General features: G+C 46.3%; 1 protein-coding gene across 1 annotated transcript; it reads right to left on the bottom strand.

Moving 5' to 3' along the window:
* Window positions 1–967: 967 nt before the first annotated feature.
* tecpr2 (tectonin beta-propeller repeat containing 2) lies at window positions 968–15,914 on the bottom strand. The gene is given in 28 exon segments (XM_022210169.2): window positions 968–3,101; window positions 3,209–3,358; window positions 3,454–3,595; window positions 3,680–3,828; window positions 5,759–5,894; window positions 5,993–6,090; window positions 6,174–6,263; window positions 6,360–6,585; window positions 6,739–6,880; window positions 7,093–7,273; window positions 9,160–9,333; window positions 9,555–9,670; window positions 9,745–9,812; window positions 9,905–10,144; window positions 10,348–10,600; window positions 10,677–10,914; window positions 11,028–11,247; window positions 11,402–11,490; window positions 11,493–11,633; window positions 11,721–11,853; window positions 12,062–12,214; window positions 12,341–12,494; window positions 12,739–12,896; window positions 13,029–13,160; window positions 13,238–13,366; window positions 14,000–14,140; window positions 14,605–14,704; window positions 15,754–15,914. Coding segments are annotated over 27 exon segments (4,077 nt in total). The 5' UTR covers window positions 14,677–14,704; window positions 15,754–15,914; the 3' UTR covers window positions 968–2,949.
* Between the last annotated feature and the right edge of the window lie 202 nt (window positions 15,915–16,116).

The following is a 16,116-nucleotide window of genomic DNA, read 5'->3' on the forward strand; positions in this document are numbered from 1 at the left end:
ATAAACAAAAAACAGATTTAGTCTTCAGAGTGTGACACCTGGATGGATGTAAAACTGACTTAGTTTCTCTTGTTACGTCTGTTTTTTTGTTGTTTTGTGCTCATCTTTGTTGTTTTTTTGTCTCCCTTCTGACATTTTGCATAAGTTTGTGTTGTTCTGTGGGTTTTTGGACCATCTCTCTTTTCTTGTTTTGTGTCTCGTTTTTGTCCTTTATTGTGACGTCTTGATTGTATTACGTCTCTTCGGCATCAAACTATGATACATCCCACAATACTGATACTCATAGTTGGTCATAAGTTGGCACTAAATGCTGTGTTTGATCACAAACACTCCATCCTCACTGTGAAGCACGGTGGTGGCAGCATCATGGTGGGACATTGATTGTAGAAAAATGATCAAAAAACTGATTTAGTTTTTAGATTGTGACACCTGGATGGATGTAAAACTGATCTGGTGTCAGTTTTTTTTCCCTAGAACTCAGATGTTTCTCCTCCTAAATGCCATGGTTCTATCTGCTGGACTGATGAAGTTCTGACACTCAGAAATGATGGAAAAGTCCATTAAAAAGTGCTAAATCTGAACCACCTCTATGAACTTCAAGGACCTGGAACTCTGAAAATATTCAGTCTGAAGACAGAACTTTGATTTGTTAAATAAAGGTACTGGAGATAAAGGATCAGCTGATGCTGAGAAAGTGAAGGGAGAATTATTCCCATATTTGCTTAATTTGATGAGGAATTATCCAGCAGCTGATCTCTTAATGATAGTTTAGTTTGAACAAGTGGACACAAACTAGTTACTGGAATTGTGAACAAAACCAGAACTTGGCTGTGAACAGATCCAGGACCCGAATGCGTGGAGGCAGAAAGGGGCCCCTGAGGTGGATCCAGTCCTGACTGTGGACCTGAACAGAACCACATGACCCCCAGTGCTGATCAATAACCTGATCAGTGACCCGAAGCCGCTGCAGTGTTTAAACATGTTTATTAAGTTAATGACTGAAACACAAGAGGTGAGTTTACACTGAATCTAATTGGCTGAATATCCAACCAATCAGCTAACAGCAGGATGACATCACCACAGAGTCACACCTGCCCAGTTCTCCATGGCGAAACAGCCAGAGATGGAGTAGGCGCTAAGGACCAGTCTGTGTTTTCGTCACTATTTTAGCCTGTTAGGGATAAACTCAGTTCAGACCTGGACCTTAATGCAGGCCCATAGTCCACCACTGTTCATCAGAACCCATCAGGGTCCATCAGGGATCATCAGCATCCATCAGCGTCCATCAGGGTCCATAAGGTTTCAGGTTTTGTTCTACATCCTGTTTCTGCACTATCTTTGTGTTTTTCCCGTTTCTTCAACAAGCAAACGTATATTTAATGGTTTTTTTTTTTACATTTTTCCATGCCTCAGTCCCAGTAGGCGGGGCTTCTGTCTGTTACCGTGGTAACGAGGCAACAGACAGGTAGCGTTTTCCACGACACCTGTTAGTCAGCTGGTTATCGGTCTTAGTGTGATGGTTCAGTTTGATCCGGTCCAGCATGGTCCCACTAACACCCAGTCAGAGGATCCGGGTTGGTACTAAGAACCCAGAAAGTTTTCAGGTTTCAGTTTCTCAGAAGAGGAAACTGAACCGACAGACTGATTCAGATTAATGCCCCCGTTAGCTTGAAGCTAACTGTGATACATAATCAGAAAATGGAACCGTGCTGACGGAGAACCTGTTATATATACTTAGAACCACACTGACCTTTAGTGTTAATGCTCCCCTGTAATGTCCCTTTAAAGTCCTCATACAGAACCAGAGTGAAGTAAAAGTGGAACCAGTTCAGGTGCTTACATATCGATTAGTCCCTAACAAGTTCCTAACCCAGTTAGAACCAGGTACAAACAGACTTAACTGGACTGAACTGAGCTATGAAATGTCCCTTTAAAATTCGTATACAGAACCAGACTGAACTAAAGTAGAATGAAAAACTGAGCTTTTAGAACCAGTTAGAACCAGTAAGACCCCATTAAACTGAATAAATGATCTGATTTTAAACCAGTCTGAAATTACCTGGATTAAGTGTTAGCAGATTTAGAACCCACAGAAACCAGTTACAACCAGTCACACCTGGTGAGTTAGAGTCAGTTAGATGCAGTAAGGACCAGTAAGACCACACTGTACTGAAATAAAAGATCTGATTTCAAACAGGCAACAGAACAAATCAAAAACCAGTTAGAACCAGCAAAGAAAAACAGAACCTGTCAGAAACCCACTACCACCTTTCAGACCCAGTGAGAACTAGTAAAACTAATCTCAGTGGGGATGTCGTACATACAGGCAAGTTCTAACTGGTTTCTGAATAGTTCCTGACTGGTTCTACTGGTTCCTGACTGACTCTGGGTCAGTGGAACCAGACTTGAGTGAGAAGCTACTACAAACCCGCTGGTTCTGCTGGATTTGTCAGCAGAACTAGCATCGTGAGGATGTAATACCTACTGACAGGTTTCTAACTGGTTCTGGACCAATAGCACCAGCACAGCCAGTCTAAGTGAGGACGTAATACCCCTGACTGGTTCCAATGTTTTCTGATTAGTTCGTTATTGGTTCTGGTTGAGCAGTAACAGCAGAAGAAGTCTTAGTGAGAAAGTAGTACCCACTGACTGGTTCCAGTGGTATCTGATGAGTTCCTCTCTGGTTCTGGTCCAGTAGAACCAGTCTAAGCGAGGGTGTGGTCCGTCTCCCTTTAGAGTTTAAAGTGCTTCCCGTTAAAACAAAAATAAAACAAGTTCACTTCGTTTCCTAGCAGCCACCTGACCTCCCTGTGTGGCAGTCATCACAGGAAGTGATGTCACCTGCCCACTTCCTGTCTGCCCAGAGAGAAGTTTGTAAACAGGAAGTGTTGTCACCGTGACATCACAGCATTCTGCCAGGTGAGATCACTCTGACCAACACCAAGCAGGTCAGATGAGCTCCCATTCGTCGTCAACGTCATCTCCTCCGAGGGTGGGGCCTGAGGGGGCGGGTCTACTGGGGGTCTGTGGGAGGAGCTTTGTCAGTCGGCGGGACAATCCACCAATAGGAGTAACTGCCCACAACTCGTCCTCAGGAGTAACTGCAAAGACAGAAAGAGACATCTGAGACACACCTGAGATACACAAGCATAAACCTGCTATAAAACACAGTGTCACCAGTATAAACTCCACATAAAACAAGTCTTACCAGTGAACCAGTTGGCGCTTCCAGGGATCTTCTTCCAGTAATCGCCTGCCGGGTTTCTTTCAGAGACGCCATAACGTCGAGCCAAGTCCCCGTTCACGCAGCGAACCCACACAGTCCGACAGCTGAGGACCAGCTGACTGACTGCCAGACCTGCAGATACACGCACCAGTAAGACCAGTTTAACCAGTGTGAGCGCTGAATGCTGGACTGACATGTTCACCACACAGGTGTCGACAGGTGAGTACCTGGTACCAGCTCCCAGTCCGTCCCAACGGGCATCTCGTCGCTGAGTCCAGTCCTGACGAAGACACTTCCTCTGTTGTCCAACGCCCAGAGGAGGCGATCGTTAGGACTCGTCTGAATGCTGACCAGCTGCACTCCTATTGGCTGCAAAGACATGACATCACAGTTACCTGGAGAGGTGACACTCGCACAGCGTAGAGGGAGTTCTATATGGATGCAATATGTTACCTGTACAGGTGGTTCTATGTGGATCCAGGCTGGCAGCATCATGCTCGGGTTCAGTGGTTGGGTTCCAACTCTGAAGTAAACGACTCCTCGACTGTCCACGGCCCAGACGTTCTGACTGCCGCAGCTCACACTGACCAGACGAACACCTCCTGTAATGCACAGGTAACGTCGTTCTTCAACACACCTGAATGCACAATTACATCTTCATACAAGAGCCTATGAAACACCAGAACAACAAGAACCCTCAGACCTCCTCAAGGTCCAGTTGACCCACTTCCTTCACTGGAACCCTTGAATGATTCTTCAAACAACCTCATGCAGTCTGAAGCTGAAGATGAATAAAACCAATCTGCTGGCTCCTTGAACCACCTGAAACATCTGGAACCTCCTCGAAACATCTGGAACTAATTGGAGTCTAGAGCCCCTTCATGTGAGCGAGTTGTGAGCTCATACTGGTGTCGGAGTAACGTGAGCAGAGTCGGTTTCTGAACAGATTCCAGGTCAGTGCGTTTTAGGGGAACAGCCTCATATTTCACTGCAGACTGAAAACATCATGATGACCTCTGACCTCTGAAGCCTAGAAAATGTGCTGCTGCTGCTTCTGTGCTTTAATTCAAACAGTAAACAAACAGAAACTAAACTGATGTAAAGCAAAGAGCCTGAATCAGAGCTGCATGCATCCACACACCTGGAAAAGCAGGAACTTAATTAACTACTTAGTTATAAATGATCCCTGACATGGAGACAGATGGATCGGGATCAATCAGGATCCATCAGGATCCAACGGTGAGTCAGTTTTTAAGGTCCCTCCTTCACTGCAGTATTATAGTAGAACTACAGTAGTAGTACCTGTCTGTGTCGTATTGTCAGCCATTCCCCTTACATCATATTAGAGTAGTAATACTGAAACAGTAGTATCTGACAATGTCATACTTCCAGCCCTTCACACAGTATTACTGCAGTATTACAGTAGGATTACAATAGTACTTAGTAATTTCCAGTCCTCTCCCTTTCTACAGTACTAGAGTACTATTAGAGTACTATTACAGCAGTAGCAGTACCTGTATCTGTTTACTGTTGTGTGAACAGTAACTGTGTTGCAGTAATAAAGTTTCTTAGAGGGTTTAACTCAGAGGATGATGTTGTTCAGGTCCTGCTACTGAGCGCGCTCAGTGCTGCTGTGTGTCTGCAGACAGTCATGTGGTCGCTGATAGTGAGAAGGGCAGAGGAACTAAAAACAGACCTGACCTATCAGTCAGGTTACAGCATGACGCACAACACACACAGAGATGCATAGCTGTGTCTCCTTCACACTGACAGGTGGAGGTTGTGTAACAGTCTGTAATTCAGAGGTCAACATAAGTGTGTGTGTGTTGTGCAACATAATGTAACCTGACCACAACTGGAGTCCCCCCACCCTCCAGATACACACCCACCACAAACACACTATTCTACCAATCAGACGCAACCTCTCTGTTATCAAATAAAACACTGTAAAGGTGCAGTTCAGGTGTTCTTTAACCCTCCTGTTGGCACCAAAAAATGTTGTTTCCTTATCTGAAAAAAATCCAAAAATTTAGCAAAAAAATTTCCCCAAATTTCTGAAAATTTGCAAAACCTTTAGGGAGAAAATTTCAATAATTTCTTTTAAAAAATCCTTAAAGTTTTATTTTAAAAAATCCCCAAATGTGGCAAGAAAATTCTTGTAAATAATTTCAAAAAGTGAGTAAAAATCTTAAAAATATCTGAAGTGACTACATATATATATATATATATATATATATATATATATATAAAATATTTTCTTTAATCAACCAAAATCCAAAATTTAGCTGGATTCTGGTTAGATTTTTCTGTGAATGTTCTCAAGAAACAATTTTAACATTTCTTTTTTTCCACCAAAAACTGTTCAAAGATTTCCCCAAAATGTCAAAAATGTGGACATCAGAAGTTTCACTGTGAAAATATATTTTTACCCACATTTTCAATCTTTAAAACAGGTCGATTTTGTCCCGCAGGACGACACCAGGGTTAAAACATCAGCTCAGTTTTCCTTCCAGGTGTGCCTCAGGTACATACCGAGCTGGCTGAGGTCCAGGAGGGTCCAGTGCAGCCCGGTGGGACAGGACGGGGACAGCGTTCGAATGCTGACTCGGCCGTGAGTGTCCAAACCCCACAGAGCGTCACGACAGGCAGACAGGTGAGTCAGCTCCACCTGAGCTCACAGGTAGAACACGACGGAACATCAGCGAACGTACAGGTGGAACATCAGCGTTAAGACAGACCAGTAGCATCTGGGACAGGTGTTTTTACCTCAGGTGGTAGAAGGACAGAAGAGGGGCGGAGCTCTCCATCCTGATCCCAGACACAGAACAGATCCTTCCTGCTCTGAGCCAACCACAGGAACGTACCTGAGACACAGGTAACACAGAAACAACCCTGAAGTCCAGGTGTGTCTAGAGTCCAGGTGTGTGTACTGTCCCAGGTGTGTTACCTTCTTTGTGCGGCACAGCTGAAGACGTGATGAAGGTCCACCTGGTGGCTGAGACGGTTCCTCTTGGAACAACATTCTGCCAGAAAGTTCCTGAAGGAACCCAAGACAAACAGCAGCTGAAACACCTGAGCTCAGGTATGAACTGTGTTCTGACTGAAACAGGAAGTGATGTAACGTGGTACTGACCCACCAGGCTGCCACGGGCCAGGTGCAGCTGGTTCCGTCCTGAGGCGACCCAGACTCCGCTGGCATTGGCACTGACCAGGCTCGGCTGGCACTGAGAGTACTGCGACAGGAAGGCCACCACCCGCTCCACCGGCGCCCTGGTTACCGTGGCAACGCTGTGCGTGGCCTGCAGCAGCGTCTGGAACAGACTGCCCTGATCGAAGACCACGTAGTCCGAAATACTGATCTATGGAGAGACAGCAGCTGAGAACACACCTGACATCACACACGCCTGACAGCCCCGTCATGTGACCTGACCTCTCCACATCAAACATTTGATAGACGTCCTCTAAACCTCCACCTGTCCTCAGATTCATGTGTTCACACCTGAACCGCCTACCTGCCACCAGTGGTCGTCGTCGCCCTGCGGTTTGGAGGAACAGATGCCGGTCCGGAACCAGAGGCTGCCGCTGGCGTCCAGCGCCCAGGCCGTCCCACCGTCTCCCAGGGCAACGCACATCAGCTCCAGGCCCTGAGCCTCACTGAGAACCACAGGTGATCAGTCAGGTACCCTTCCTGCACTCAGGTGTCTTTACTGTCACCAAACCACCAATGACGACCCTGCTGTGTGCAGTACTGCAGAGGTACTGCAGTAGTAGTAGTACCTGACGGTGTCGTACTTCCAGCCCTCTCCCTCGCTGCAGTATTACAGCAGTATTACAGTAGTATTACAGTAGTATTACAGTAGTAGTACCTGACGGTGTCGTACTTCCAGCCCTCTCCCTCGCTGCAGTAACTGTCCAGTCCTTCCCTGTAGAACAGAGCCTTGTGTTCGCTCAGAGCCCAGACCACACCTGCCCGGACACACACCTGGCTGAACACGCAGGGAGACTCCACCTTCACCGAGCGAGCGCAGGGACGCTCCATGCTCAGACCTGAAACACAGGTGGACCGCCGTCACTATGGCAACGGTACAACAACATGAGGTGAGAGTTGTCGGGACGTTTAGTTTCAAATTCTGTGAAAATGTTGAAACCTGTACGAAATATTAAAGACAACTTTGGTAAACAGATCGTTTCAATCATCCTACGGGTTATTTTTAACACACCAACACCTTGAAACACTTCTAATAAGAGGCGGAGTGAACTTTAGCTGCTCACAAGACGCCGCCTGCTGGTCAGTCCGAAACGTTACAGCTGCAGGAGAACCAGGCACCTTTTATTCCTTACTTTTCTGCAATCTGAAGTCCTGAATCTCTATGGAAACAGCACCACCATGAAGAAGGAGACAGAATTTAAAATGTCTTCTGTGCAAATCACAACAAAAATAGTTTATCTGATTATCTATTCTAGAAAAACAGAAAAACCACGGAGCTAACATGTCCAACATGCTCCCAAGTGTCCACAGATGTCACCAACATGAGATAAAATGTTTTACGTATTATATATATTGAACTATTTACACATTTTCAGTGTCTCCAGACTGTTCTCTCTACTCTGCTCATCATCAGTAGAAAGATGTTTCACCATGCTGGATGGATCTCCAACTACTTGCTCCTCTGTTCACTGTTTCTGAGCCATGCTGACTTTATTTTACTCATCCAGCAGCTTTCATTTTCATCTAAAATAACTTGAAACCTGCCCAAAGTAACAGAAAATTTACCAAATTGACACAGAGTTGGTTCAAATGAAAAAACAAAGTCCAAAATGACAAGTAAATTGCTCGAAATTTCCTGAAACGTGTTCAAAATGGCCCAAAATGTTTTCAAAATGGCGAAATTCAAGTCATTATGAACAGTTTTGAGTCTCTGCACATCAGCTGCAAAAAGATGTTTCTCCATGCTGAATGTATCTCCAACAACTTGCTCCTCTGATCAGCGTTTCTGAGTCGTGCTGCATTTATTTTACCCATCCAGTAGGTTTAATTTTCCTATATACAGTTGAAAGTAACAGAAAATTGCCCAAATTCACTCACAGTTGGTCCAGAGTAAACAAAAAAAACTCCAAAATGACAAGTAAACTGTTTGGAAATCGCTGAAACGTGTTCGAAATGTCCCAAAATTGGTTCGAAATGACAATATTTGAGGTGTAATGGACAATTTGAGTCTTTTTGGACAATTTCTCCTCCATATTTTACTCTAGTCTCTTTAGAGATTTGATTTTCCTCTCAGTCTGTCTGTGGAAACATTGCCTGCACTTCAACCTGACAACTTTTTGTTTTTTTAATGTAGCCTACAGCTGAGTGAGTCATGACTTGTCAGTTTTGCAGAGGAACCAAGAATTTTGAGTCTATTAAAGGATCTGCTGTGAACACTATTTGGAGACCTTCAGGCATCTCTAGACGTTTAGAATGAAGACATTTTAAAAACAGATCAGGATTTTAAGTGTAGCTTTGGCTGAGTATTTTCAACAGAACGAGTTGAAAATCTGACATTCATCCATTGCTTTTGCAGTTTCTACTTTCATTTCTGCAGTTTTTAACGTCGATGCTGAAGGGTTAACAGCTTCTATGAAGTAAGAAGTGCTATTAGTGTTGCAGGAAGATGATCATAAATTGAAGCGTTCAGTAAAGATGCTGCTACTATTGCCTTTGTTATAGACTAATCTGTCCGTTTTTTTCTTCACGTTTTTCGCACCGAGTGTCTCGTTTTATCCACAACCCAAAGAGATTCTGTTCATCGTCACAGAGGAGGAAAGAAACCGGAAAGTGTTCACATTTTCAGAAGCTTCCATCAAAGGATTTTGATGTTTTTCCATAAAAGCTACTTAAACTGGTGGCTTCATGGTGAATTTGTGCACTGGTTAGACAGGTGAGTGGCTACCTGTCTGCAGGTAGAGGTCTCCGTTGGTCCGGATGATCCAGGCCGAGTCGTCACTCAGAGCCACGAAGGCTGTTTGCTCCACCGCTTTGTACCAGTGTCGTTTACCTTTAACCGAAACTTTAGCACAAGCGAATGCCGTCATGGTCTTCTGTTCCACCTTCCACAGCAGGTTACCTGATGGAGTCAGCAACAGTTAGCAACCCGCTAATGCTACATACACCTGTACAGGTGTGTTACAGCAAAGACGGGCAGGGAAGAAAGCAAGAAAAGACACAAAGCAGAGGCAGAACTGGAGACTTTGATGCTGGTGAAATACTCCCACAAAGACAGACTGTAAAATGTCTGCAGAGAACATGTGACATCTTTAACAACAGGTGGATGATGTCAGAGCTCACCTGAAGGTGATAATGCCACCTGGTGGACATTATCTTCAAAGCGCTGCCAGTTGAGTCCAGTTTCAGGCAGAACACTGCAGAACAGTCCTCCTTTAAAATCCAGACACCACACATACCTGAAACACACAGGTCACATGTCAGACACCTGTAAGACCCCTGAGAGTCACCTGAGAGTCACCAACCAACTCACCTGTCTGTCACCTGCAGGCTCAGTATTCCACATCCAGGTCCTGAGTATCCCATCCAACTTTCAGCCAACTGGAAAAGAAAAATAAACTTTTATTAGATCCTGCTGACACCTGGTCAGGACTGCCTCCGTCTCACCTGGTCTGGTTTTTTTTATGTCTCACCTGGTCTGGTTTGTGTCTCTCTCTGTCCTGACTGTCCTGGTTTGTCTGTCTGTCGGTTGTCTTCTCCGTCTGATTGGACGGACAGGTGTGGACGTCCCCTGCCTTGCCACCAGGGGGCAGAGAGTGACGGTAGATATCTCCCTCTTCATCACTGGACACACTGGGCTTCCTGTCCAGAGTGGACATGGTGGAGTAAAACATCTGGTCTGCCAGACCAGCAGGGGGAGCCAGGTCATCATCCTGCACACAAATAGAGGAAACATCACATAGACATTACATTTTAACAGAGCATCTGTCCAACATGACTCACAAGGAAAGTGGAACGCCAAGTAAAAGACAGAAAATCTAAGAGAGGATCTCTCAAATATGAAGGAAGTCTACAGAGGAGCTGCATAAATCTGGGGACTAGTTGTAGAGGTCTGGGGACTTCAGCATCAACATACTTCCTCCTCCTCATCCTCCTCTGGTCCAATCAGAGGGCTCAGAAACTCGTCCTCCTGCTCCTCCATTGGCTGCTGCTCCAGTCCATCGTCCTCCTCGGAGTTGTGCATGTAGGAGAAAGTGCACTCCAGCAGCAGGTCCACATCTGGAGTCGGGGGGACGATGTCTGCATCTGAACCAGTACCGGAGGCCTTTCTGGGGTTCAGCTGGTTCTCCAGACCCTGGAGGAGCAGAGAGCCTGGAGGGAGGACGGAGCTGAAGACGAGGAGGAGACAGACGCGTCAGCAGGAGACAAGGAGGAGACGGAACCACAAAGTTCTCAGCTACTCACCCGGCCTGGTTGGAGGAGAACTCTCTGTCTTTCATGGCTTTGTCTGGGCCTCCACCATCTGCTTCCTGTGAGTCCTGGTTCTGGTCTGGGGAGTCTTGGTTCTGGAGGTCCAGACCGATGAGGGACGCTCGATCGCTCAGAGGAGTTCCACTTCCTCCATCACTACAGCTGCCGTCCTGGACGACAAACATGGATTCCGAACAGCTGCTCTCCGAGAGACGGTTTCCACTGCTGCTGTCTGAGGAGACGGAAGGACACGAGACAATCAATAATACCTGTCTGTCCGTCTTACTGTCCGTCTGTCCGTCTTACTGTCCGTCTGTCCGTCTTACTGTCCGTCTATCTACTTGCCTTGTCGTCTCCTCCTCTTCTTCTTCACCCTGATGGCCTTCACCACCAGCTCCTGCTGCATCTCCTCCTGACCCAAGGGGGCGCTGTAGCGTCTGGAGCTCAGCTCGGAGGACGTGCTCACCCCGGCGTTTCCGTGGAGACTGTCCCAGGAAGTGACGGAGCTGCTGCGGCTACGGGAGCTGCTGGTGACCAAACCGGATCTCTGACAGACTTCCATCGCCTGGACAAACATTTACCAAAACACACCGGTTACATTAACTAGTAAAACTCAGTGCGGTTAGCTAACCAGTCTGTAAACCTAACCAGTAAACCAGTCTGTGAGTAAGAAGGTTAACTAGTCCATGGTAACTGACTCTCCAACTCTTCTGAATTACCTCCAGCTGCTCCTCCTGCTCCTCGGCCTCCTCCACCTCCTCCACTCCTCCCTCCTCTTCCTCGTCTTGTCCTTCCTGACAGAATCTCCCCCTCCTCCCCCTTCCTCCCTCCCCCCTCCCTCTACGATGATGGCCATGGTTCTGATTGGCTGAGCCGTTTCCACCGATCCGGTTGGCTGGAGGATGGTGGGCGTGGTCAGAGGTGAGGTCAGACGGACTGAGAGCTCTGACACTGAGGGAGAGAACCAGGCAGGTGAGAAACCATGTACTGCAGTACTGTATTAGTAGTTCTACTAGTAGCATTACTTGTAGTACTCACAGTTGGACGCCAGTCCTTCTGGGCTGTTGGACAGACGGATGATGTCTCTGTCTCCTTTCAGGACGAAGATCTCATTTTCACAACACGACACCGACACGATGTCTCCACTGCTCTCCAACGCTCCAATGATCACCTTCAGACACAAAGTCAACAATCAGAGAACCAGAGAAAAACACAGACTGTCCATCAGAACAGATGCTGGACCTCCAGAACTAAACCTGATGCCTCAGACACTGTAGCTGACTGAGAGCCTCGTTAAGCTGTAGCTCATTAGCAGAGACAGATTATTCCTCGTTAACATCAGAGAGCTTTCTAACGGAGCTCTGCAGCAGCTGCAGTACCTCGTTGAGGCAGTCCAGGACGTAGATGCTGTACTCGTTCCAGCTGAGGATCCAGCCCTCTCTGAGGAAACAGCTGAGCAGGCCGAGCTGTCGTTCTGCTGGACGATACGCTCCGATCGGAGCCGGACGAGGAAACAACTCAAACTGAGGTATCTGATGGACAGGAGGAGAAACGAGCATTAGGGTAGAAATGACTGCACCGATTATTTTCTTTTTTTTTATGCTGAAGATTGTACCTCGTAGCCAGTGTCCCCAGTGCTCCCAGTGTTCCCAGTGTACCTGTGTGTTGAAGAGTGGCTTGAGCAGCCGGGTGTCCTCCACCTGTCCTCTGATGTCAGACCTCCACAGTCTGAGTCCAGGTCGAGCAGCAAACACCTGAAGGTCGCTCTGTTTACAGAGAGCAGGAAGGAAGCAGGCGCCAAACCTGCCGCTGCTGCAACAATAAGAGAGTACTGTAAGAAAGTACAAGTACTGTAAGAAAGTACAAGTACTGTCAAAAAGTACAAGTAATGTCAGAAAGTACAAGTACTGTAAGAAAGTACAAGTACTGTCAGAGGGTACGGGTATCGCTATAGGTGTGTTGTATGTTACCTGAATGTTACCTTAGTGTTACCTGTAAGTTCCCTGAATGTTACCTGTATATTACCTGTGTGCTACCTGTGTCAGGTGTGCTGTACCTCTTGCGGGGCTTGGTTCCCAGCTGCAGAACCTCCTGTGTCTGAGTGCAGTAAAGCAGAGACCTCTGTTGTGTTGAGACCAGCAGCACCTGGTGACTGTACTCTATCTGGACCACACCTGAGGACTCCTCCAGCAGCAGCACAGGTTTACACACTCCCTGCACACACACACACACACACACACACACACACACACACACACACACACACACACACACACACACACACACACGCAGTCAGGTGGTGTCTCATAAAAGTGTGTTACCTGTGCTGTGTCGCTGTGATCTCACTTGGTCCAGGTCCAGAGCAGAGAACACCACCCGTCCTTTATCATCTCCGGAGAAAAGCTTCATCCCGTTGGTGCTCCAGGCCAGCGAGGTGACGGAGCCTTTATGGAGGCCGACCACGTCGAAACGCCTTAGCTGCAGACACACACATGGACAGGTGAGCTACGGACAGAAAGGCACGTTGCCGCAGCAACACCTGTCAACTTTCTCACCTGTTTGTTACGACCAGGAAGCGGAGACACCAGCTGGAAGACCGCGACCCGACCTGAAGCTGTTCCCACGGCAACCAGATCATCAAAGCAGCTGAGCAGCTTCACCGCCGTGATGGCGTCACACTTCCCCTGTGAAACCAAAACCACTCCGATTATCTGATCCCTGCAGACGTCCTCTAATCTACTGATTATCTGCAGCTCTTGTCAGACCTCAGAGCACTCCATCAGTGGAGTTTTCTGTCGTTCAGAGATTCACCAAAGAGACCGACAGAACCGTGGAACCGTATTTATCATAGAGACTGAACAGAATAAATAATAATAAACAAAAACAAATGAATAAAGTCACTGCTATAGAGTTTAAATTTGTGCAGCTCACTCCTGTTATGGATTCTGCTGCTGTGTGATGCTGCAGGTGTTCAATAAACTGTTACCTGAATGTTACCTGCATGTTACGTGTATGAGGCGTGCTGTATGTTACTTGTATGTTACCAACATGTTACCTGTTTGTTACCTGTGTGAGGTGATCTGTATATTACCTATACAAAAAAAATCAAAATATATAACCTTCTATGTCTGCACTGCCTGTAGACACCACACCCTACTATCACACTACAACTTGGTGAACACACGTATTTAATACACTCAGAGGAAATAATCCTAAACAGCTGGAAGCAACAAACTACACTTCAGCTCCTGGTAGTTTAAACCTCTCGACTGCTACAGGCAGAATGACAACAAACACCACAGAAGAAGAGCTCTGACCTCCAGGCTGTACTTGTTCATGTGTGCGAGGCGACGACAGTACAGGTAGAGCATCCCGATGCTGCTGCCCACCGCCAGGAAGTCAGAGCTGCTGTCCAGAGCTGTCAGGTAGACGAGGACGGATCTGAACCCTCGCTGCACCTGTAGAGAGACAAGGACACTCACCTTCATCAGCAATGACACACAGTAGCATCATGTTCATCACTATTCTAAACACACAGTAGCATCATCTTCATCACTATTAAAGCTAACTCCTAGCTGTAGTTCTGTTTCTGAATTGGTGGGGTGTGAGGCCTGCAATGTTTGAGCTGGATAAATATTAGTTGGTTGGGTAGTATGGTAGTAAAGTTCCCACTGTTTGTAAAAGTGGGAGGTAAAAGTAAATGTTTTTGTAGCCTAATAGAGTTTATTTAACACCTCCAAGTGAAAAACAATAAGAATGACTGTTTCCCATATGGGACCTTTAGTAATAAAACATTATCAGCTTGGTAGCATTTAAAGCAGGTCAGTAGTTAGGTTTGTTTTGGCCTGGTTAGAAGGTTGGTCTAGTTTTGCACATGTCAGAACCTTGACCTGGTTTGGCCTGGTTTGGAACAGGTCAGTACCTTTGCTGGGATGGCGTTCAGCAGGTAGTAGAGTGGGCAGAACTCCCTCAGGATGGACTGTTGTGTCGCCATGCTGCTCCTGAAGAGAACTCAGCTGCTCCTGAAAATCAGTTCAGAACTCCATTTAAAAAACACCCAATTTAACCCGAAAACACTCAAATCTCTGAATAACGAACTAAACTCATTCACAGAAGCTTAATCTCTTTAACAACCAAAGATAACGAGCTGCTGGGGTTTATCTGAAGCGACACTACTTTCTACAGTAACAGTTCAATGTTGAATTGGTACTTTCTGCTGCATTATTCGCCGTTTTCTAGAGTCATGGAGGGCGGCACCGACCAACCGTAAACAGCAGGGGTTTAACGGGATTTAACGGTAGATAGATTGACCAGACATACGCAGAATTTTAAAACACGGTACCAAAACCCTAGCAGATCACGTGTCTTTTTTTGTCCTGAAAGTATTTCAGCTTAAACATAGAGTTACATTAAACCGACAGGTTTTTTGAACGAGGTTTGGTTTGGCTCAAGAAATAACCATTCTGCTTCCTGATCAGCTGAATGCACCATTCTTGGTTCTTCAAAAGCAGCAGGTTTCTGTTTCTGTGGTTCTTATCTGACAGCACAACAGAAGATTCGATTTCTGCTTCTTTTAAAAAAAACAAAAAAACAAAAACAATATAAGCTCCTGTTCAGTTCGTCCTGTTGTGTCCTGCTGACAGGGTGGCGGTAACGGACAAACGTGACTATAAAAACTAGCAGATTTAACCTCATTTTAACGCCGTTTGGTGGATCAGACACACGCCGAACAAAACATAACGGTTCACCCAAGTGTCAGATGAACCTCTTTCTTCCCGGCAGCTCGTTTTTTCCAGCCCGGACAGAGAGAAACGTTAAATTGTCCATTTTTTTAACGGAGTCCGGTGTGACGCTGTCATTGGAGTGAACGTTAAACGCTCGGCGGGCTGTTACAGGAGGTGACAGCTGACAGTAAATAACACAAAAACGACCAGCCGCAAACAAAAACACAAACACACCGCGTTGTTTACACAGTTAGCTCATCCCCAAACACCGAGTCCCAGCTGCTACCACCAGCTGGCGACGGCTAATGCTAACACTAGCATCAGGAGGAAGCCCGTGTGGCCCTTACTGAAAGCTGACGGCGAGGATGGAGCTCAGATGTTCGTCCAGGTGTTTCTGCTGCGGCAGGAGGTGACAGCGCGGACAGGTGACATCGCCCTGCGGGTCTGATGCCTTCAAACTGAAGCTGTCCACTAACAGCGCCTCCTGTCGGCCGCACCCAGCTCCGCCCCGCAGGACGAACGGCATCGTTACTGTTTAGGGATAATTCAAAATAAATCTCTCTCCAAATCAAACGCTAAACCTAATTCGTGCCTATTTTAACGTAAAAATCATTAATATTACTTTTTTTACACAAATAAAATTTTTAAAAGAAAATAAGATTATAAATGAATGACAGGAAGCGGAAATTCAGTGGCTGCTGCTTGGAAGA

The sequence above is a fragment of the Acanthochromis polyacanthus genome, chromosome 1, assembly GCF_021347895.1.
Source record: "Acanthochromis polyacanthus isolate Apoly-LR-REF ecotype Palm Island chromosome 1, KAUST_Apoly_ChrSc, whole genome shotgun sequence".
NCBI classification, from domain to species: Eukaryota; Metazoa; Chordata; class Actinopteri; family Pomacentridae; genus Acanthochromis; species Acanthochromis polyacanthus.